The 25091-nt window shown below is 33.7% G+C and overlaps 2 protein-coding genes and 1 non-coding gene across 7 annotated transcripts in view; 2 read left to right on the top strand and 1 right to left on the bottom strand.

Annotated features, from left to right (window-relative positions):
• The first annotated feature begins 176 nt into the window (after nt 1-176).
• Ir21a (Ionotropic receptor 21a) lies at nt 177-4276 on the top strand. The gene is made up of 9 exons (XM_013320285.1): nt 177-887; nt 982-1178; nt 1536-1667; nt 1748-1909; nt 2095-2336; nt 2404-2544; nt 2654-2849; nt 3308-3503; nt 3800-4276. Exons 1-9 carry the CDS (start codon nt 177-179, stop codon nt 4274-4276), a joined length of 2454 nt encoding a protein of 817 aa, XP_013175739.1.
• Nucleotides 4277-4681: 405 nt separating this feature from the next.
• Nucleotides 4682-25091, bottom strand: part of Mef2 (myocyte enhancer factor 2) — a 51312-nt gene continuing 30902 nt past the window's right edge. Inside the window, exons 2-9 of one of the 5 annotated variants that reach the window (XM_013320978.1) lie at nt 16558-16703; nt 13056-13193; nt 12027-12092; nt 10953-11253; nt 10564-10793; nt 10099-10223; nt 8856-9025; nt 4682-8608 (exon numbers count right to left, since the gene is read on the bottom strand). In XM_013320978.1, the coding sequence (XP_013176432.1) occupies nt 8469-8608; nt 8856-9025; nt 10099-10223; nt 10564-10793; nt 10953-11253; nt 12027-12092; nt 13056-13193; nt 16558-16611 (1224 nt within the window). In that variant the 5' untranslated portion in view covers nt 16612-16703 and the 3' untranslated portion in view covers nt 4682-8468. The remainder of the gene's footprint in view (nt 8609-8855; nt 9026-10098; nt 10224-10563; nt 10794-10952; nt 11254-12026; nt 12093-13055; nt 13194-16557; nt 16704-25091) is intronic. The other 4 variants (XM_013320981.1, XM_013320979.1, XM_013320980.1 and 1 more) reach the window with 4 other exon arrangements.
• TRNAH-GUG (transfer RNA histidine(anticodon GUG)) lies at nt 9325-9396 on the top strand. The gene has a single exon. It is a non-coding gene; the product is annotated as a tRNA-His (tRNA).

The raw sequence follows: 25091 nt of genomic DNA, 5'->3' as shown, positions 1-25091 counted from the left end.
GTGTTCATGATCGAAACGTAGCGATGGAGTCATAAAAAATTAAAATTCAATCATATCACCTGACCACTGTATCATGCATCAAGGTCAAACAAAACACTACATAAAGGTAGAACGAGGCTTTATTTCACACATTACCGAACCACCACTGATAAAACAGAATGAAGTTTTTGCAAATAATGTTTTTATTTACTTTTAATAATGAAGTTATCAGCCAGCAAATAGAATTCTACGCGTCTCAATCACTATTGACAAAGAGCAAAATAAAGCATGTTACGGTTGGAAGGAAAGATAAACCTTATTCCAAAGGAATGGTTGCAAAATATAACATTTATTCAGATTGGAAACCTTTTCAAAGTAATAGGACAATGTTTGAAAGTCCAGCTAAGAGGGCGATAGATCCAGTGTTTCATGGCAATCCTGAAACAAAAGAAGAGTTATGGCATGAACACTTTTTAAGAGAAATGAATCCGAATAATCTTAGATCTTCCCTCATATCCTTACTTCATAATATAACACTAACATATTTAAAGGATTGCACTCCGATTATACTTTATGATAAAAAAGTTAAAACGGAAGAGATTCAATTATTCCAAAATTTCTTGAAGAATTTTCCTACATCCTTCACTCATGGTTATATTGACGACAATAATAAATTGAAAGAACCAAATTTATTAACAATTCGTCAACATTGTCTCCATTACATAGTATTTCTATCAGATGTGAAAAGAATAGCGAATGTATTGGGCAAACAATCTGAAAGTAAGGTAATAGTAGTAGCAAGATCATCGCAATGGACTGTACATGAATTTCTCTCAAGTCATCTTTCTAGGATGTTTATCAATTTACTCATAATTGGACAAAGCTTCAGAGAAAAAGGCAATAAAGCGGTAATTTGTTAGATTATCTTGTTGCAACTAGATACTTGAAATGATTCTTTTTTTATGATTTTCCAAATGTTTTTATTGGATTTATTAATTCCAGGAAGCCCCATATATTTTATATACGCACGAATTGTATACAGATGGCTTAGGCGCTAGTAAACCTGTTGTACTAAACTCTTGGTCTGATAATAAATTTTCTAGACAAGTTAATTTATTTCCCTCTAAAGTGATTAAAGGGTATGCAGGCCACCGATTCACTGTAGCAGCTTCAGATATACCGCCATTCATATTTAAAAGGTAAATTGTAGGATTATAGAATAGGTTATTTCATCATTAGCTCAAAATACATCCCCATCGGAGAGCTCGGAGCCTACCATAAGTTAGGGACTAGACCATAGTCAGCCACGCTGACCCAATGTGGTTTGGTTGTCTCCACACATAACTTCTTCGATATTTGCAGGTTGCATCACGATGTTTTCCTTCACCGTAATAATTTCGGATAAATGTACATGTGTAAATTGAAAAACGCGTTGTTATGGCCGGATTCGAACACAGGACCTGCAGATTAGAACTCCAGTGCTTTAGCCCCTGAGCCATCGACGCTCTATTAGATTATTTGAAAGCTAAATATTTTATTAATTGTTAAATATTTAGGATCATAATCGACCCCAAGGACGGTAATATGAAAGTAACTTGGGACGGAATTGAGATGAGACTTCTGAATTTGTTAGCTAAAAGAAATAACTTTTCAATTGAGATTGTTGAACCGCGTGATTTAAGTTTGGGGTAAGAAAATTATTAATTATTGTAAGTATATAATACTTAATCGAGATCGATACAAGATACTAAAAATGTACACTTTTTAGACCAGGTGCAGCTGTTGTAAAAGAAGTTATGATGGATAGAGCGGACATAGCAGCTGCGGGCTTGTATGTAACGAGCGAGAGATTGTTTAACTTGGATTTAAGTTTCCCACATTCGCATGATTGTGCAGTTTTCATAACACTCATGTCCACTGCTTTACCTAGGTATGAAGACTGTTACATTGGCGAGACATACTTTTGGTTACCGAGACCAAAATCTCTGTATAAAACATATGGCCAGCCCTGTCATTATCTTTGTTAAAATAGAGATAACATTATGTTTTAAACGGGGATTTTGGTGTCAAAATACCATTACTAGGCAACTAAATCTACCATTAGTTTTTTTTCAGATATCGAGCAATTCTAGGACCATTTCATTGGCATGTTTGGTTAGCACTGACGATTACGTACTTGCTCGCCATTTTTCCTCTAGCCTTTTCTGATAAACATACTTTACGGCATTTGATTAACAATTCAGGTGAAGTGGAGAATATGTTTTGGTACGTTTTTGGAACTTTTACGAATTGTTTCACTTTTGTGGGTAAAAATTCGTGGAGTAAGACGACGAAGATCACTACAAGACTACTCATCGGTATGACTTTTGTATATTTTGTACTATATTCGATTTTTTCTTTTTACTGTAATAATTTGTTTTTAAGGTTGGTACTGGCTGTTTACAATAATAATAACGAGTTGCTACACTGGATGTATCATTGCGTTTGTCACTTTGCCAATTTTCCCAGATACCGTTGATACCATTAAACAATTGCTTACGGGATTTTATAGAGTTGGCACTTTAGGTAAGGTAATTGGTCATATTATAAATCAATAAATGGACATATAAAATTTTTAATAAATATGTTAGCTTAATATACTATCCAAAATATGTTTCATCTTTACATTTTTCAGATAGAGGCGGATGGGAAACATGGTTCCTAAATTCTTCCGACCCTAACACAAATAAACTTTTTAAGAAAATAGAATACGTACCAGATGTGAGGTCAGGCATCAGAAATGTTACAAGGGCGTTCTTCTGGCCGTATGCATTTTTAGGATCACAAGCTGAACTCGAATATATCGTTCTTGCAAATTTTACTGATATGAGGCATGTTAACAATTATGTAACACTAGAAATAAAACTGTATTTAAATATTTATAAGGTAATTAATAACTTAGAAGTCGACAGTTTGAAAGACCATCATGAGCTCAATAGCCAACGTCTCAAATGAGTTGCTCTAAATAATCGGTTTCTGTAAATAAATTTTTGATATATTTATATGTACCCTATTTTGTCGAAAAGTGACTTCTGGTTAAAATAACCCATTGGAGTCATCTTGTTGTTGCTATTTATATTATGATATGTTTCATTAAGTTCAAGTAAGTCATGAATCAGTTACTTGGAACACAATTATTAAATAAAGTTGTCGTTCATGTTTCACAATCTGTGAAACGATAACTATTTTAACAACAAGTATTATATGTCAGTTAACTTATTTGTTATATCTAATACTTTACTTGAAGGTCTTAAAATAGGCCCTTCTAATTGACAGTTTTAATTTCCAGTTCCAAACGTGCCAAGTTACACATATCAAGTGAATGCTTCGCGCCGTTTCAAGTAGCACTGGGCTTTCCTCGGAACTCCGTGTACCACGACAAGCTCAGCGGTGACGTTAGTAGGTTACTGCAGAGCGGAATCATAAATAAAATCGTTGATGAGGTCCGTTGGGAAATACAACGGAGTTCCACTGGAAGATTATCGGTATGAAATAGGTTTAAGTTTATCCTAACTAATTCAGAAACTTTTCATTCCACAAGATAACGATTAATACTCAATGATAGACCTAATCATTACGTGAGAGGGTAAAAATAAGTAGTCAAGTCAGCAAAAGTTAAATTATTCTAGGAATATGTTTATTAATATTTTTATTTACTTTATGCCGATCCTACGAGAATGCGATAGGGAGATGATGATTTCTCCCTTTTTAATCTTTATGCATTTTTACAAAAAACAAGTCTTGCACATAGAATAGGTAAGTTATGACTTCAACATTTCAGGTGGGTAAAGTGTCGCAAAAAGTAAATTCAGTACAAGAGAAAGGACTGACTCTAGAAGATACGCAAGGAATGTTTCTTCTTCTCGGTGCTGGGTTCCTAATAGCTAGTGGAGCCCTTTTAAGCGAATGGATGGGAGGTTGTTCAAGAAAATGTACAATGAAACGAACAAAACCTTCTTCTCTTAGTTCAGAAAATTTAATACCCAACGCGTATGAGATCCGTGAAAACGGTTTAAATACAAGTGAATCCACAGATTCGTTGAACGGTCAAATTATAAATGTTTCAGAAGAAAGTATTACAGTACATAATGAGTTTAATGTATTTGAATTTAGTTCGAAATCAAGTTCTGCGGATATGGATAGAGAAGTTCAGGAGATATTTGAAATGAATCATACGAAACATGCTTTGGAACAAAGATTATTTGAGATTGAAGGTGTAAAAACAAACAGTCCTGTTGGAGAATATGTGAACAAATAGAGTTAGTGTGTGATTCTTATATTTACCTACTTGAAGTAATTTAAAACAAGTTAGATAATATAAATGTGATTGAATTTAAATTGGAGATTTTTTAACAACTAGCTCTAAGAATCATTTTAACATGTAAAAATAATGGCAGTGAATGTGTTCTAAGTAATAAATCATGTTTGGTTTATATCGTTTGTAGTTTGTAGAGAGAGAAAAGGATATTAAATATTTAAATTTCGTGAGACATTATACTTAACTGATATATAAACCCGGACCGGACGAAACCCGGAACCTGAACTTGATACCCGGAAACTGATATATAAAACCGGAAACCGGACGGATATACGTGAGTGTTTAGCCGTGTTTATATATCTGTTTAGAGAAAAGGATAGTCGTGAGTGTAAAATGACATTAAGAAATGACATACAATTTTGACATCCAACTCTTTATTATCGTTCGAACAGTCATCAAAATAATTTATAACAATTTTCTAACACTGTCCATTAACATTAAAATACCAATCCATCAAACCACTGAGATGTTGTCGATGTTCACAATTCATACTTTATACAGGGCAGAGTCGGCTGGCTGGCTGACACGCCGCACACAATAACCGACCTTACGTAATGCAATATTTGGCCCGGCCTCACACTTACAAAATAATTATGCAATATGACTTAAATTCCCATGAGACGGCTCCGAAAAATCGCAGCCGTCTCGACACTAACAGTAAAAATATCGATAAAATACAACAAGATTTCGATTTGTTGTAAATTCAAACGAAAATATACCTAATACCTACCTAAGCATTTGTTACATTACGTATTGCACGACTGATGTTACAAAACGAACAACTGTGAAATCGACTTGAGTATTCATAAAGGATATGTATTCATAGATATATCTAAAATCTATTAGGGTCGTACATAAGGAAGGCTGTGGAGCAATAGCAAGAGACGGGTCAGGCGTGGCTTCAAACTACCGCGCAATATCTCAAGCGATGTCAAACAATATACACTTATTACTATCTTTTATTAAATGCAACAAATTTATAATTCTATAAGCTGAACGGAAGGTGTATAGCCCTTTGCTATTGGTACACAGCGTCAAGGTAAACATGCACAAATGTAGGTAATACTAAAAAACAAAACGATCAAACGCTTTTTACAATAACACACAACACGGTTGTGCGTCCAAATGAATAATTAAATATTAATAATTAATTAAATGTGAAATCATTCCCGATAGCAAAGCTCACAACCTCGGAAATTATGCTCCCAATACCAGCTTACTGATCAAATATTTTATACAAGAAGTTAAAATATATTATGTGCAGTCGACAAACTAGCTAACATCATCGAGTTGACACTGACGAAACACTAATACAAACATATAGTTATCTCTGTTTTATAAAAGAGAGTAAGAGAGATGACAACATTTTAGTACATGTGCTTCAACAATGCGGTCAATGACGCTTTGTCTCATATGTGAATTCAAGTATTTCGATTAAGACGAGCTACATTTATTGTAAATAAACTCATCTTTAAATAGATATTATTTCTAAGTAAATGTATTAACACCAGTTTTTTACATTTAACAATTTGATCAGAGTATCAGAATCTTTGATAGACAGGTAACTTTTGAAACAAGCTACTAAGGACAAGAAAAAATTCAAGGATCATTTCCAAACAATTTCATACGACCAAAACTTAACGTTTGAGCAATTTTCTAGAATGCAAAATCAATTCTGTAACCGTAGAATTTCACTGTCGTAATTCTATTAGTGCATGTATGTTTTTGTTTTGTCAAAAAATATCAACACAGTGGAATTCTACGGCAACAAACTACTAGGAACGGATAACCGAAACGGAGTAAACTGTATTTTAGAATTTCTTTACAAGAATCATAACAGTGTGTTATCACATCAACAATATAATACTAACATTTAAAGTACACCAATTTTATATAAATCCCGTAGTTGGGGACAACATTGATTACGTACAAGTATTAAAATATTTCAACTTTATAAACTAGTCGTGTATATTTTACAATGCGAAAAATACATTTTTATAATCGTTCAGACTTTTGAACATCAAAACTGGTTACATCCCTGTACATTTAACTAATACATATTAAAATTTTGTTACTGTGATGTGAAGTATTCCTCTAATTCATGTATACACGTGTTATTTTATATTATAAATATTTACAATGACAAATTTATGTCCGTACTAACAATATATTTGTATAACAAAATCATGAAGACAATGGTACTTCATACATCAATAATGACACCAATTAGGTGATAACAATAACATTGTACATTTAAAATTATCTGTTATTATGAAGATTCAAGCAATATATAAATACAAACATCGTATAAAATGGTCACATTAGGCACAGTGAATAAGGCAACTACAGTGAACAGATTACAAGGGATCAATGATAACAAAAAACAAAATCCATCACAGGATGATTCATTATTTTAAAAACATTTATTTTTTTAATTCCGAGATGATTTTTATAGGAAAAGGAGAACAGGTTCAAGCGACATCAATAATGATGCAAACAATGATATAAAAACAATGATAAATATTTATACATAAGCTGTTTATATATTTATATACTAAATTTATTGTATTATACAGTGTTTACATAATATCTAAAAATAGGGCGGACGTGATTTTATAGTGCTGTACCAAAATAGGTTATTTTTTCATGTGATAAATATATTTCTTTTGTGTATCTGTAAAGCTATTTTATATAATTAGATGGATATATTCTCTTACGAGTTAAATAGAATCGTTACAGCTTCAGATCACATTAACAAAATATCATTCTAACAAGCTTTAACTTTTCATTTAGCAACCGACAGCCACTAAATAGATACATAAATACTTACATATGTACTTTACAAGTACGCTTTTACAATTTATGATATTCAAAATTGACTTTGATTTTTTTTTTGGTCTGACAATGAGTTTCCCGCACCTTCGTTAGGTTTATCAAGTTCTGTGTATAGACATATTAGTGAGTAGTGTTTGAGCGAGAGAGGAGAGGTAAGTTGCAGGGCTCTAGTTTCCATACAATGTAAACGGTGTTTGTTCGCTTACGAGACTGCGTAGAGTGCGAGTGTAATCATAAGAATTTTAAAGCTTCGTGTGGTACCTTCATATCGAGTCTAGCTAACATTATCTACTTATATTACATAACATTCGTTCCTAACGGGACGTGTATACATATTATGTAAATATTATTATGTTCTCATGTATAAATATGTCAATACATACAATTTCCAATACATATAACTTATTATCTTCAGTGATGACTACGCTTACTTAATTTACAAAGATTCAAAGTTCGGATGTCACACTATAATTATATTTTTAAAATGGCACAAAAAAACTTTTAAAACACTAACACAAATGTCAACATTCGTTTTGTAGTCTGTCACGCACTTGCACACTGTTGTCTTTGCTACGCACTACGTCGCCACGTCGCACTACGTCGCCGTGTCGCACTACCTCGGACTACGTCGCCACGACGCACTACCTCGGACTACGTCGCCACGTCGCACTACGTCACTCGGCTGCTCACAGACAGTTCCCTCATTTGAACCTCAACGTTTGTCTTCACTTACTATTACTAATTTTAAATTGACTAAATTTTAAGCTAAACAGACAATGGCACGGATTGTACATATAATGTTTTCTATTTACATGGGATACAGCGACCTATGTATACCTTATGTACGTTTAAATTATTACAAAAAAGTTGTTCAAGAAGTTTGCATTTATCTGTAACATTGTACTTAAATTTAACATTTAACCTTACTCTTTAGTGTACTTGCACGTGCAAATATAGTAATTACGTATTAAAGAAGGGGTAAGCATTTGTTCTGCTGTCATCGACTCATTCTATGAAAGGAAATATTTAGCATCAGCTCCTTTCCGACGGAGCTTTTGAAATGTAATGTCCAATACGCGTACCGTGCCATCAATTTTGAGCACCTTCAATTGAGATGCACCTTACCATGTCAGACTTTAGATAGTTTAGCACTGATATATTTTGAATTCAGCACCGAGGGAAAGAGCCGGTGTGGGTTGTGATATAGAACGTAGGACGGCAGGACGGTACCGGGGCTGGGGGTTCAGCAGTGCGGGTGCAGGGGCCTCGGGCAGGGGCCGAAGGCCTCGCAGCCTAGCTATGTGGCCCACCCCTCGATCCGCTGCCGCTTCGTGTGCGGCTGCTCGTAGTCCAGCGGCACGGTGTTCGCGTGCCGCATGTCCTGCCCGGCCGGCGAGCCCATGTTGCTTGACGTTACTGAACCTGAAATGAATATATCTAACTATATGGTAAAGTCTAATTCAAAAAGTTATTCCTTATCAAGTATGCAACATACAATGTTATTATAAGATTGGCAGTCATGGAACATTTATTTATCTATATTAAGCAATAATCTCTTTGGAGTTTGAAGGAAGAGATATAAAGTAAAAAGGTCATACTGGTAAAAAAAAAGTCAGTTAAAATTACTATAGGTTAGATCTAGGTGTAGTTATTGTTAGGGGTGTTATATGTAAAGTGATCTCACCATCGATGACTCCAGAGAGATGCGCGGGCTGCGGCGCGGGCGCGGGTGCGAGCGGCGCGCGGTGCAGGTGGTCGGGCGCTCGCGGCGGTGACACCGGCTCCGCTTTGATCTTCACGTTGCTAGGCGACGGCGCGGGCGGCGGTGTCCCCCCGCCTCCCAGTACCGGCAAACTGCAGAGTAAACTTCAATCTTAATCCTCTTTAATATATAGCGCTAAAAACACTATTAAACTAATTGAAATTATTTTTAAGTATACATTGAATTCAAGAAAGTTATTAGGTTCTCGTAAATTCAGTTAAACAAAATCACTCTATTTAAACTAACTCTACTGTTGTTTTTCTACCAAGTTTTCGTCTATGTTTTGAACATAAAAAAAAATACACGTTACAAGAGTAATCGTGCGGAACATGTTTAACCTCAATAACACTATAAAATCGGTGAATTCATTTGACAATCACTGGCTCCGATAGCCGTGATCGTCTAGTGGTTAGGACCCTACGTTGTGGCCGTAGTAACCCAGGTTCGAATCCTGGTCACGGCAGCGAAAAGCTGTTACGGCGGAGCCAATTTTTTTTACTTTTTTCATGAAAATTTAAAACAAAGTATATCTTTGCATTTAAGTTTATACGTCATCATATACTCGATGTAGTATTGGTATATGTTAAGATTCTTTTTTAATGTTAATAAAATGAATTTAATTCTGGTTATAAAAAATAACTGTTTTTCAATTATGATAAATGTATTTTATCATGCAATGATGTATGATTTGGTGAAAAGCAATTAAATAAAATAATTTTATTTTTGTATAGTTTTTTTTTAAATCACTCGTTAATCGACACAATCAAAGCTAACATTATGTTGTACATTTTGAAATGCATACAGATTATTTGAAATGAGGCAGGATATTTGTTAATAAGTGCAAATATAAATAAGCAATTCTTTTAGTCTTATTTTCTTATAAATTACGAATAACTACAGAATGGAGAAACGAATTGTAACCAGCTGCCCCGAATTAGTATGGAATGTACTATTCAACAAAAACATGAGATATGCGTTTGTTAACGCAGCATAAAACAGAGTAAACTAAACGAAGGTCTCATGTTATTTTGCACGCGTTGTAATCAGTTAGGAAAGCTAGGAATGATGAGGCTACTTGACTCACCGCGTTTAAATGCAGATGATTATAAGCATGATAAATGGACCGATAATAGTGATGTTGGATATAAAAAGATTGGGCACAGACATGTACCTGTTGTGCTGTAGTGTCTGCAACTGGTGCGCTCCCCAAGATAGTCCGATTCCCATGTCCGAGGTCATGCTGAAGTCCTGTGGTCCGAAATTGCCGAGTCCTGAGTAGCTGAGTGGTGTCTGGAAATCGTGAAAAATAATTTAAACTTGGAACAAAATAGGATTTGAAGTTAACAAAGAGTATGAGGATTTGAGGGGAACAATGTAGATTTTTATTTGAAAATTGAACATTTATGTTTAGTTTGAGTTTTTATTTTAATACAAATCATATATCCACCGTTGATTCTGCATAATCTTTTCTATATCATCTACCGTGGGTTTCTAAGACAAAATCTTCGATTAAAACATACTATTATTTCTGTTTTGTCAAAGATAATGATATACTTTATATAGAGATTTTGGTACCAGAAACCAACGGTTAATCAATTCTTTTTCTCTACTATTTTGTTAGTTGTCTCACCTCTCCGGTGTAGGATATGTCGTCCTGCGGCGGTGGCATGGTGCCTGGTATGACGACGCGCAGGTTGTTATGTCGCGGCGAGTGGTGCGGCGCGTGGTGCTGCTTGTGCGCGTGCCGGTGAGGCGAGGGCGCCGGCCCCGGGGACGGCGAGGGCGTGCACGCCGCGCCTAATGGAGACGCAGATCCCGGGTAGCCGTTCGACATCTCCAACATTCCTCCGCTAGGGTATACTGGAAATTATAGAGTTTTAAGTTAGTAGTGAAATAAAGGTTTGAGTTTCCTCTTAATCGAAACAAAATAAAGCAGTTTCAAACGTTCGTAGTTGTCTCTCAACTATGCATATCGTAGTCATAGGGTAAACCAAGTAAAAAAGAGTGAAAAGTATTTACCAGAATCGGTTTCCGAAGAAGATGGCCGTGGACTGATAGAGGTGTGCATTTGAGGGCTGGCCTGCAGCATGGACTGGTCGTAGCTTCCTACTGGCACGCTCACGGGTAGGTTGTAGTTGGCACCCGTCACGCCTACGCCCACTCGGCTGCCGTTCAGTTGGTTCCTTTGCATCATCATTTGGAACTCTTCGTCGATCTTCGTGTATTTAGCTTCGGTGCGTGGCGTCAGGTTGTACTCGGGCTCGGCTTCCGGGCTGTCCGGTGACATCACTCCGTTCTTATGCTCTTTCTTCGTGAGTGCCTGTAAGTGTCAGCGAAACCAGCTCAGGTGGCTTGACGAGCCAAAATCGTATATACTATATGGGCGGGTTTTCACATGCATAAATTAGAAACACCCTCTATACAAACCATATTAGTATTTTAATTTCTACGACAATCGTTCCACAATTGAAATAAGCTTTGCTTATTGCTCTATGGATGTAGTGAGGGTTCAAGAGTGCTTCAAATAAAATTAGAAAGAAAATTAAGAAAAAAATAAAATTACACTAATCTCTAATTTAATTGTACGTGAAATTTTTTTAGCGTACATATGTGTGTAGTGTCGAATGCAATGATACAACACTGACTTTACCCTTGTATCACATCTCGGACTCGTGGTAGGTAGGTATGGTTAATTCAAATAAACACAAAAATATTTACAAAACCCATGCTGAACAACGAAAAAAAAACAACATAAACATTTGGGGTGTCTAGTCGTAAACTGTTAGTACGAAACACGAGGGTCTGGTGTTTTGGTTTGGTTTTTTCTTTTTTTTATTATTTCTAACAGGAAATAAACTGGCATGCTGGTATACTAAGGTATACGTGATTAACTTAATTACTTTATTGGAATACACGGTAGTATGGAGATCTACGGAGTGTTGTTTTTTTTTCAATTTTTTTTTAGTAACAAATGTTGAATATGCATTAGGTTTGTTTGTGTAAGTAAAAGCGCGCGGTTAATGGGATAAGTCAATATTGCATAGACATTGCATTGCGATCACGGGCACACAGATGACGCCGTACTTAATGTACCTCGATGATGTTGCGGTTGGTAAGCGACTCGTGTGGCTCGTTGTATTCCGTGTACTTGAGAAGAACCTGCAACCATACAACAGCACCCATGACCATCAATCCCACAACATCAATAACACTGCGTCATTCGTAGACATTTGACTTGATGACCCATCAAAAGACGTCCGTTTTTACGGAGTAGAATAGTATGACCCAAAGAGATTTTTTTTAGTAGTTTCATTTCTCACTATTTATTCACTTGTTATTTTTATTTTGTATTTAAATATTTGTTCGTAGAAGAGTTATACCCAAACAGGTGAAATGTCTCGTTAATTAACAATTTATTTGGTCAGTCTCCAACAAGGACAGAAACAAAATTATGCAAATGTGTTTGTCGGGTCTGTCAGAATGTCGTTCTCATGTCTGGAGACTTTAGAATAACGTAAATACTATTGAAGCAATATTTTATTCATAATAGTACAATATAAAGAAATAACTTTATTGATAACACAGTTTTTAGTGATATCTTTAAATGCGAATTTCATGTAAACCCATACACGGTTAAATTGATATAATAATTTAAAAGTTTAATTATTACCTTTAGTGTCGTTGTCATTACGATTTCCTTAGACGTTTTAACATCATATGAAAACTGATACCTTGTAATTTCATACAGTTATTTATCAGAATATTTTCTTAATATCAAATATTATACTTTATTTTTAATATTTTAATAAAAACTAATGAAAACTTAAGCTACATCTTTAAAATTTTAATTTGAGTTTTGTAAGTTTCAAGTATTTTGTGAGTTTGATAGGTTTGATATCAGACATTCGTTTTATTTTTTCCTAAATTAAACAATTGTTACCATAAATGTCATTTTTTACTTTATTAATATAGTAATAACATGTTAACTGTGTGTTTCTGAGACCAAAAACTCCATTAAAAACATGTTATAATTGTTTTGTCAAAGATGAAAGACAGTGACGATATGTTTTATACAGACATTCTAGTCTTAGAAACCCACGGTATATAAAATGAACGGTTTACCTTGTCCATATCAGTGCTGGCATACTGGTAGAGTTTGTTGTTTGAGCTGAAAATGATGAGAGCAATTTCACAGTCGCACAACACGCTCAGTTCGTACGCTTTCTTCATCACGCCGAATTTGCGCTTGTTGAACGTAACCTGGAAGTATGAAATGATTTTGGTTATCCTCTAGTTAGCTTACAGGCTCAATATAAGGTTGGACTGTGATCAGTGATACCAGACTGTGTTTTAAATTTTTTTTTTATAAATAATAATGAGATGTTTCTTTGAAGGTATCTCCGGAACGGCTGAATGGATCTTGATGCAATTTGGCACAGATGTAGAGCATACTCTGAAAGAACACATAACTCATTAAGTTTTTTTTTTAATTCCACGTGGTTGGAGTCTCACGCAGCCGGTCGATAATAAATCCTAAAGATTCCATTGCTTATTTGTTCTTTTACATAAAAAAACAAATAATTTAAATATTAAAGAGACTCAAAAAGAGAAAGACTGCTAATGAAAGGAAGGTTTCTATCTTATAATATTCTTAGGTCATCGTATTATATTTCATGGAATTTATCGATTAATTGAGGCAACTAACTATCGGGTAAATATTATATGCTTTTAAATTTTTATGCTGAATCTGATACTGATCAGAGAAAATAATATTTTTAAATATTGAAGATTTTCGATAAGGATTTTGTTAAAACTTTTATTGCCTGTTATGATACAAAATTTTTAAATTAATAAAAACCTTAAAAAATCACTAAATTACTTAAATATATGAATATATTTTGTATGGAATATTTTTGTAGATGTTAAGATAATACTTGGATATCAATTTATTAATGTTTATTCAATAATAATGTCAATATTTAAAAAAAAAATCTACTTCACAATAATGAACCTAGAATTTACGCTATGTATTTCAAACTTTGAATTTTGTTTATATATGTGTATACAGGTTTTACAAAATAAATATTTTAATATCCATATACAAAATATTAATCGCAATTTACGATTGTATGTTCAAAAATCTCCAATATCAAAAATTCTTCCGCAATGCTTATACAAGAAAGAAAATATTCAACCTTATATGACACTAAATTCCCACGTTTATTTTATGATTTGCCAAAATGCCAAAAATTCGCCACAGTATTTAACAAATTTATAATCTAATAAAACCTTTTTAACGAAATGCGACAGTTAACGGCAAAAGCTTAAGAAAATAAAAAACGGTAATTTAGTTTTTATGAGCGTTACATTCTTTCTGTTTGTTATTGGATTTTGATAAAAGGCAATGTAATTGTTAATAAAGAAAGTCTAATTTATACATGAAGTTATTGTTAATATTTATTGGGTCAGGGACGTTTATTATAATTAATGATAATAATTATTGTGTGTCGTCGCATTACGATTTAAAATTCGACATTAGCACGCAATTATGCACGTTGGTGATTCCGTTTTGTGGTTATTTATAACCAATAAATGTAACATTGTTTTGTTTTCCTCAAAACAAAAAGTCGATGCACACGCTGTTTTATCTCTTTGGCAGTGCGGTATTTTGCTGTCAAGGCGTTGATAAGCTTTTTATATAAGTCGTTATATTATAATTAATTATTGTATAAATTTTATAAATTACCTATAATAAAAATGATATAAAGATTATGCAATTTATTTGATTTGCACTGAATACCATCGAACAGAACAAAAAAAAATATAGCGTATGTGTTCTTCCAGACTATGTTCTATATGTCTACCAAATTTCATCTAAATCCCTTCATCCGTTCTGGAGAAAACTTCAAACTAAAACCAATATATAAACATTCGCATTTGTATAATATTAGTAAGATAGTAAGATAACCATTTAAAATCCTATAAGTACCAAATTATGTTAAAATTTAATAGTAGCCGTTATGTAGTTTTCCGAGATTGTAAATACCAAAACAATAATAACATTGTATACAAGTTTTCATCATTTTTAAATGGAGTTCATGTTAACAAAACTTCATCTACACATAGACATAGATTCAGGGTCAAAGCCACCGTCAAAATGCAAAGATTGGCCTTCGCAACTACCATTTCAGTTGTTCTCTATTACAAAACCATTTATCACTGATCCACCCCGCCGTTTGAATTCAGTCAAAACATCTAACAATGAGAAGGATTTTACCAGGGAGAGAGGTCTGTGTAAACTGGTCTTTAATATTATACAAGTGTAATCGTATAATTAATAAATTACTAACGGGAGCGGTCATTGTCCCTTGGCGATAATGTTTTGCAGTGGGAGAGCGGACCGCATCTGTTGGCGGGATACTGAGGTCACATTACCCTTTGCAACCTTGTATATTCGTTTATATTCTCCGTTCTCTGTCATGAAATCGTTTAACTAAATGTTTGATTGTTACAAAACTATTTTTCTTGCTTTTTTATTTTTTTCGTATTACTTTCTTTATTTATAAATGAAGCTTCAATAGCCTAATGGTTAAGGATACAGATTTACGATCACGTGGTCGATGGATCGATCCTGCCATTCGACTATTGTCGTAAACCATGTAGTAACACAAGCATAGAGCTTAGTTTGAATTGTATAAGAAATATTAGTAAATTAACAAAAAAAATGGTTACATTATTTAAAAAAAACACGAAATTATATAGGTATCGTAATGGTCTTGTGCCTTCCCTACGACTAGGCCCTAATCAACTACGCTCACCCAGGGCAAGGACATCAAATCTGAATTTTGGTTAGAAGTTGGTTAATACTGTTAGGAAGAAATTCCTACACTGCGCCGGTGTACTGGCACAACACTAGCCTTACTAAAATTACAACGTCTATGTCCCCTCACTAATCATTCTGACACTTGACTTTATAATGAAAGCGCGCCATTCGCACTAAAGGATTCTAACTAATAATGTCTAAAAATACATATGAAAGACGTAAAACATATTGGTACAGGTTGAAGATCGAACTCGACACTTTAAATTACAAATTCATTGCTTAACATAACGATCTCGTTTAAATTATTAATTTCTATATCGAAACAGTTATTTTGTAAATAACTGTTTCGTTATCAATTTCGCGAACGGTATGTTTATAATGAGTGTTGACATGTTGAAATTGATAAGATGATCATAAATGGTAGTGACAAATTGTTAAATGATTGATAAAAGTATTTTCATTTCATGTAAGTTAAAAGGATGGTATATAAATGTTTCTTAAGAATAATCGGTAACCAATTTAAACTTGAAGGATGAAACTAAGTTGACTTAACCTATTTTCCTACCTCAGGATGAATAATAAACCTAGAGTAATCATAAAATATATTCTACGATGTAGCAGCTTACAGCTAATTCACTTGCACCTTCAATAACTTCTCAAACTTAACCTTTACTAAGGGACTCTGATAAGTCAGTGATCCGTAAAGTGGTCCTGGTGTCCACAGAAGAACTGGTATCAAGTTAAAGAAGAAAGGTAATGTTCACAAGAAAAAAGTTTGAGAATCTCTGAAAGTAAACAAACCTGCCGATTCCGTTCGTCTGTGATCCGGGATATTTGTATTTTCTTCCGACCCATGGTGGCAGCAATCTTGAAGGGGTTGTAGGGAGCGGGGCGAGTGACACGTGGCCGGCTAGCGGGCTGCTACTGTAGACGTCAACAGCTGCTATCTGTAAACAACGACAAATTGTTAAACTACTTACAAATTACATTTGGAATTTGGTTCCCGCAACTAGGCTCTCAGAACCTTATGAATTGAAATAAAATATTTCAATTCCATCCTCATTACACCTCATCGTATAAATATGTTTAAATAAAAAAAATACTATATTTTATTATCAAATTTTCCTCCAGATCTATATTACATTTTGAGCCATTGACCGTGAGTATCTGACGTCAAAATCTCTGTGTAAAACATATCGTCATCTCAGTCATTATCTTTGACAAAACAAAGATAAGAATATTTTTTAAACGGAAATTTCGGTCTCAGAAAACTTTGCGAGAGATAAAGTGTCGTTACAAGATATTGTAGTGATGGAGAAACAAAACAAAACGCCGATGCCGTATGCCGATTAGGTAAAAAACGGGGTCATGTGGGCTTACAGTGGGGGTCATTATGCAAATCTGTGCCGCCGTGTGTACCGTCTCATGCTATGTATTATGTATACGGTAATGTTGTCAACTTGCTACCGTTCGATATGTTTGTCGAATGAATAATAGTCTCGGAACTAAGTTCTGTGTCGCCGAAGAAAATTGTCTCGACTTCTGTAATTTACCTGTAATGGTTCTTTGCTAACGTATTCATGAAACTTTTGTTCTACGCATTTATTCTTATAATGTTAAAGTACCTATATAGAGACATTCATTCATAAGGTAATTATTTTTGTTGTGAAATATTAAGATTACCGTTAAATACCTATTTTCATAATACCTAATATTTTCGAATGTCACGCTTGATATTCGTCAACTTACGATATGACATTATGTAGATTTACATATAAAATGTTAAATAATAATTCAGGAAGGAATGATAAATATGTTTTTAATAATAAACTTGTAATTTTGATGTCATTCGCACCTGTTCCCTTACAAAAGACACATTAAGCCTCAACTAGACGCACTGCACGCTACGCCACGTGACTGACAGGAAAATAAAAAGGTATACTAAGTTCTTTTAATAATATATCACCACAAAATGACTTCCATAGAAGAGTATTCGAGTTACTATTATATTGTATTTACTCGATATTGAATACATCATGAAAAAAATTCAATGACTTAAAAAATAAAAAATAAATTTCGATGCTATTAATAAACATGATAGTATAAATTTTATACAATATTTATAATATTACCGTTTTATAAAAGGTAGCACGCACATGTGACGTCTTTCAGTTTCTATAATTAAAATAATTATAGAAATATTCAGTAATAAAAAGAGTTTATATTAAGTGACGTCAACAATTACAAGGCTTTGTAGTTCAAGATTATTTATTACAAACTTAAGCTATTTAAATATGCTCCATTTATTTTTCTGTTGCGATAAATCAATTACATTATCGCTTGCAACGCTACAGAATCTGTTGCTTTGGTTGTGATATGAAGTAGGTAGGGGAAAATACGTATGCAGCTTTGTATATGTGGGTAACAGTTTTCCCGTGAAATATCCATGTGTGTGTGATGGTTCAGTATACGTTATACGTACATGCGTAAAAGTGAACTGTAAGTATTAGAGGCAGATCGTTGTGTGCGTACTTGTGTAAGGGGGCTAGTCCCCTGTGGGGAGGATGGGGCGGCAGGGTACAGGGTGCCGGGTCAGTGTGTTTATAGGTGGCTCGTTCCATAGCACTTGCATTTAATCAAGCATTACCGTTTTCCCGCCCTGTGAGTAATAACAGGTTAACTAAGTATGAATTAGCAGTAAATCATAGTGTAAAAAATATAACTGCATTTGTAAAAATAGTATGATATTAGAAGAATATCAAGGTATTAAATTAGAATATTAAATACTAAAATCGAATCGTGTAGTGTTTTGTTATTTGAATAAAAATAGAAATGTTTTGTGTTGGGATATAACGATGTGAGTTCAATTGTTCAGATAATCTAGCAACTACAAAATATTTAACTTTTTACTAATAGGTTTTTTTTATATCATAAGGTGGCAAACGAGCGAGCGGCCACCTGAATTCGCTGAAATAGCGAAGTGACCGTTGCCCATAGACATAAGCAATTGCATACGCGTTGCCTACCTTTAATCGACGGAGACGAGGATTCACAGAAAGAAAATATCCGGAAAGTCCACTTCACTTCCCTTCCTTTCCTTATAAGAAAAAGTTAGGGAAGGCGAAGAGAACTAAATTAAGCCTCCGGGACGCATTATAAATGTTTGGATGGATGGTTGTTTGTTAGAAGGTCTCATGGATCTCGCTCAAATTAGACATGGATGTGGAACATAGTCTGGATTTTTTTTAATTTCGCGTGGACAGACAGACTGGCGAGCGACAGCTATATTTCAAATTATAATAATTCTTTTTTCAAAATTGTCGTTTAATATTTAAGATACAGTAAACTAACCTCCTCGCCTCTACGTTCGCGGCTCATTAATTTTTTTCTTGCCAGTATAATTTAAGCGTGGAAGCGTAAACAGTTGGGTCGAGCTTTGAAGTATGTAAGCTGAAAGTCCTTTTACGTCATATGAGAACGAAATTAACGTTATTAATTGATTATTTAGACAAGGAAAATTTTGCTTTTTATTATCTATAATATTTCAAAGGAAAAATTTCGAGCCATGATAAGTTAAAAGGAATCCTTTTAGAATGATCTTATTATAATGATAAGTTACTCGTAAATCTAGACTATCAAAGAGTTGAGTTACAAAATTGGAAATTTATGTCTCATGAGTCGTGGAGATGAATTAAATTACGGAATCACTACGCGAGTTTGTTTAGTAAAGGTATGATAATGCTCGGTAAATCAATAATGACACGTGTATGTTGAGATTAAGGCACAATCCTGTAGTTCAGGTGGCGTGGGTGAGTTCCCGGGGACGCCCACGCGCCCACTCGCCCGGGAACGTTGTTGCGCAGTCACGTCCGATCAATTTCTCTCGCACTTTTATCATTTGTGTGATGGATTATTTGAAAACTTTGTGGTTTTAGATAAAAGCAAAACTGTGAGTTTTCACTACCGAAACATCTGTATACAAGCAGATGGATGACTATGTTTTTTATTATAAATACTGGATTCCTTGATTTTGATGTCTCTTATGTTGAATCATACTAATATTATAAATGCGAATGTTTGGATGGATGGATTTTTATTTGAAAGTAACTCCAGAACGGCTGCATGGATCTCGCTGAAATTTGGTATAGATGTAAAACATAGTGGGGAAGAAGACATAGGCTTACAATTAAGTTCTATTTTAATACCGCGCCGACGGAGTCGTGGGCGACAGCTAGTTATAAATATATAATAAATCTTAATGATCCAAAAAATTTACAATTTCTTTGGACTCTACCTCCTGTAGAAGGTGATGTGTGTCAGTATCTTCTCTTAATCCAGACCTTAAATAGCATTCATTCATTCTGCATTCATTTATGCAGAATGTGTGCGTGTGCGTACGTGAATCTGTAAGTGTGTGCGCGCCAATGTATTTTTTTATTATTTGTTTTATCTTGTATTAATAGTTTTACAATTAGGATAATTATAAAATAGCTCACATATACAATGTTTTAATTTACAAAGCTACCGAAATGTAAATGACACTAATGGCATTGCAGTTCGGGACCGCAGTTTCGTCCATTATCAGATTGCCTTTGTCTGTAGTCGACAATGTTCCACTGAAAACAAAGGATCAACTCCGGGAAACTTTACATTAATATTAAAATAAATTATCTTTTCTGGAGGTATCATATTATACATTTATTTCATCATCAGTTTTTTTTAAGATATTAATATAGTAGTATATACGCTATTCATTAAATTAATAGGTAATTTAGGGACACCCTTAGTTACAAATCTTAGTGTGGTAGCTACTAATAGTACTTACTAAGAGCTACACTTTGTTTGCATTTTTATACAAGATTAATTAGTAGCCTATCCTATCCTTCTTCCAGACTATGTGCTACATCTAGATCTATGCAGCCATTCTGGTGATACCTTCAAACAAACATCCATATATTCATCTAAACATTCGCTTTTATAAGTAAGAAAGTAAGATTATTTTAAGATCAGACGAATAATAAACGAAATAAGTGATTTTTAATGGCTGAAAAGTAAATCGAAAACCCTTAGTTATCTAAGACGTTATCTACTTGATTGCCTTATCAGGAAATTGTAGGACTGAATTTTTTAAGCTATCGTACAAAAAGTCTTCAGACTATCAGGAACTTTAAAGCGGTAAGACAAGCCATAAGTCTTGTTCAATAGAAGAGTATTAGCTTCGCTATTTCCAAATAGTAAAAGCTTGTCAAGTTAGTTTCTTATAAGATTCTTTTAAACGTTATTAGATATTCGAATTTCAAATATATTAATTATGTAAAAAAATCGTAGAAAAGGTTTTATTCGACGGACAAGAGCTACTTACGTCACTCCTACGTTTATATTGCAAAACTTTATTTGATTTACAGGCGTCTATAAGTTTAGGAAATATATCAGAAACTACCAATGCTATAAATGCGTCTAATCTTGTGATAGAGTAACAAAATAATCAATAAAATATAAAGCCTAATTATGTCAAATACACGTGGAAATATCTTCAAGATATATATAAACAATCGCATAGGCAATTGGTAGAAAATACTAATTTAGTGCAATGAAGACATCAAATGAATTTATTTAATTATTAACGCTTTTCCTATGGTAATAAAATTAGTCATCATCAGCTCACTGTACGTCCCCACTGAGGGGCTCGGAGCCTACCCTAAGTCACGGGTGACTTGGACATAGTCAACCACGCTGGCCCAGTGCGGGTTGATTGACTACACGAATATCATTGAATTTCTTCTCAGTTATATGCAGGTTGCATCACGATGTTTTCCTTCACCGTAAGAAAATCAGATAAATGTACAAATGTAAATCTGAAATCGAAAAACACATTGGTACATGGTGGTATACGAACCCAGGAACTGTAGAAGGCAAGTCAAGTGCATGACCCCTGAGCCACCGACGCTCAATAGAATTAGTATTGCATGTATAAAGATGATTACAACTGTCAGCGAGCTTATACATTATTGTTTTGGCTTTATTCCCTCACAAACACCTGTTCTATCAATCTATAGGCATGTGACCTTGCTGCGGAAGGGGAGGGGGGCGCCTACGCACACTACGTCACACCGCACACACTCACCCACACAATAGAACACACACATAGCTCTATTTGGCTTGTTATAGTGTTGCCGCATTAACCACATTGTTGTAGACTTGTATTGTTTCATTTAATATAAAAACAACTGATAGACTCGGTGGATTTGTTAAAATTATTAGTAAAATAGTTAATTAAATACTGGCAATAAATATTAATAATTAAAGTTCTTCTTTTTTTGAATATTTAAAATTAAAAAGTTAGCGTTTGTTAGCAAAATGAATTCACAGTATCGATATTTAATTTACCGCGTATTGAGTAATACGGAAAACCTGGAAAGTAATTCACTTTTCCTTTTCGAAAATCATCAATTTTCACTAAGTGGCCGAGCCATCGAAGTCGTTGCGCTTTTACCTCGCCAATGATGTTGGGCTCGGCCACGAGGTGCATGATGTTCTGAGTGTCAAACACGTATACGTAGGACGATCCAGTGATCGTCACGCAGACAGTTAAAGATTTTTGGAAGCTACATGTCTGGGTTGGAGATAGGACGACGCAGAATCGTAGAAAGTTGTTGTCGGAGGCAAAGGTCCACTTTTGTCGCTGCGCCATCCTTGTTAATCAGTTATTATAGTACGTAAAGGAACTTTGATTCCCTTCTTAAGGACATTTTATGAACGGATAAACGCGAAATTTGACACAGAAATTATAAAAGGTGTATAAAGCTATTTTTAATTACAAAAAAATTATGACAAATATTATATCGGATTGGCTTTATAGAATGATTTGTTAATAGATTTTTATGTACTTTTGAAGAGAAGATGACGTCATGAAGATATGCGACTTAATAAAATTACTTATGGTGCTTTCCATTGTTTTACTTACTATATTATTTGAATATTTATTTTGTGGCCCACACTATTTTGATGCGATTTAACAAGGGTTCAATAAACGGATAAAGATATAAGCAGAATATAGATTTTCCTCAGTGTTTATCCATATTATAGTATATACGTGGTAAAATTTGTAAAAGATTTTAAAAGCACCAGTCTGCCGAGTAGACCGCACTGCGGTGATGCACAGAAAGTACTTCAGGCACTTCTACATCTCAGTGGGACGTTTTGTATGTGACAGTATGTTTTTACTGACTTCAACATATTCAGTCAACCTTAATAAATTAGTAAAATTATGATTAAAAATGTACTTACAACGAAATTATACTTTTGGTGGCCATTAAGAGTACGATTGCGAGGATTAAAAAGAAAAATGGCTGCTTTTATTTGCAAAATTACTAAATATCGTTGCATAGACAAAATGTAATATTTAAAAATAATTATGCATATAATTTTTACGGTCGAAGTCATTGACACGTATATTCTTATTTGTAACGTACTTCACTAAAATAATTACACAATAATCTTTATTAAGATCATTATGTTAAACTTATGTATTATTATAAAACTTTATTATTATTATAATTTCAAATTAATCATGATGTCAGCGGACGCTATTAATTTTATTTTCTAGTTCTATATATAGAATCTATTTTAAACCATACATTAAGTATTGTGAATGGTAAAAAAGGTTATTAACTTAAAATTAACATTTGAGAAGAGCTAAGCTTATCAGCGATTGATGTAGGAATTATAGATTGACTAGACTAGACAAGTTAATAAATTTCGATATTCGAATAATTTGTATTGGGTTGGTTGAAAGTTTAGGGAATGGATAGATGGATTATTGGATAACTTTCGAGTTAATTAGTCTACAATTTACATAATCTATTTGCCCTTTTCCCTACAGAAGGTCGACACATGTTCTAATTACTTTTTCATTCATATCTATCTGTCACAACATCGTACCTTTAGTTAGTTTGATCAGGAATAAATCGTTTAAAGGTTTTTATAATATTTAAGATAATGCAACGAAAATCAATGCAATTATTGAATGTTTCACAATATTATTGTATTGTTTTAATTTTTTATTACCGCAAAGAAATGTTTTAAAGATTACGACTTATAAAATCGTGAAAGTTAAGTGGCTAACTTAAAAACTGTATATAAACAGATCTGATACCTTCATATCTTAAAACTTCTGCACTAATTACATGTTTAAGAGATAAACTTTACTGGGTTTTAAGATCATTGAACGACGGATTTCATTTACGGATTAGTCCACGAAAAGTACACAAACATCTTTAAAGATTTGTTGAAAGAGAGAAAGGGCATAAACATTATTTGTCATGTACGAAACGTATATACAATTTAATTGACTTAGGGAGATATAATATTAGTATTCACCGTTGGATTTTAAGACCAAAATCTCTCAATAAAATATATAGTCTTCCCTGTCATTATTTTTGATAAAATAGAGATGAGATTTTGGTCTTAGAAATACACGGTTATTTGTATTATCCGTCTACTTACATGTTTACATAATGTAAATATTTTTATATAGATAAAGTCTATCTAATATATCTTGTACAATAATAAATAAAAAAACACTGCATCATCAATTAATATTTTATCATTTAAATTCTTCCGGCGATACCTCTTTACATAGACAATTAACTTTTATATAACTTTGTATATAATATAATAGAAGTGTCGAGAAGTATTTATCTCCGCATCGACGAGTCTGTATGCTATCAGCACCTTGATATCTTAATAATACAAATGTATAATGAACATTATAATACTACTCATTGAAATGGGTAGAGCAATTAGATAAAATACCGTAAGCCGCACCATCCTTTTTCTTCCGTTGTATAATATTACATTGTAACACGTAAAATTTTTCCAAGCATAGCAAAACTAAATTTTCGTGATTAGCACGTTAATATATTAGCTGTATTATTATTCTCTTAGTTTTGAAATGTTTTAATCAAATGAATGAAACTACACGAAACCCTAAGTAATAAATACCAAATCAGTAGTAAACGGGCCAAATCGTTAGAACGAGTTGATAAGCGAATGCGTTATCATTGAAAAAATTCAACACTATCACATTACTGTAATGAGTTTTTAAATGTTTCTTTTGATGAATTCAGATTATGGCGCGTCCGTAGACGAGACAAGAATAAGGAAATTGTAACAAATGACTCTATTAGCCGTGATTGTGATCGAAAGGCGAATCCCCACGCCGATCACGTCCGCAAACGAACAATCGGCAGTATCGATTACTTCTAGGAGAGGACTTTAAACTCTATTCATTCTCTGTTCTTACTGTCATTCTTTCTTTGTATTATAGAGCTATG

The sequence above is a fragment of the Papilio xuthus genome, unplaced genomic scaffold (assembly GCF_000836235.2).
Source record: "Papilio xuthus unplaced genomic scaffold, Pxut_1.1 DF825946.1, whole genome shotgun sequence".
In the NCBI taxonomy this organism is placed as follows: domain Eukaryota; kingdom Metazoa; phylum Arthropoda; class Insecta; order Lepidoptera; family Papilionidae; genus Papilio; species Papilio xuthus.
This window is presented reverse-complemented; position numbering and strand designations above follow the sequence as displayed.

What these genes read in the sequence shown, in the direction of transcription:
- Ir21a (XM_013320285.1), top strand. Translation starts at nt 177, where the DNA reads ATGTTTTTATTTACTTTTAATAATGAAGTTATCAGCCAGCAAATAGAA. An exon ending in CCGCCATTCATATTTAAAAG is followed by an intron (nt 1,179 to 1,535) that starts GTAAATTGTAGG and finishes TTAAATATTTAG; the next exon opens with GATCATAATCGACCCCAAGG. An exon ending in ATGTCCACTGCTTTACCTAG is followed by an intron (nt 1,910 to 2,094) that starts GTATGAAGACTG and finishes GTTTTTTTTCAG; the next exon opens with ATATCGAGCAATTCTAGGAC.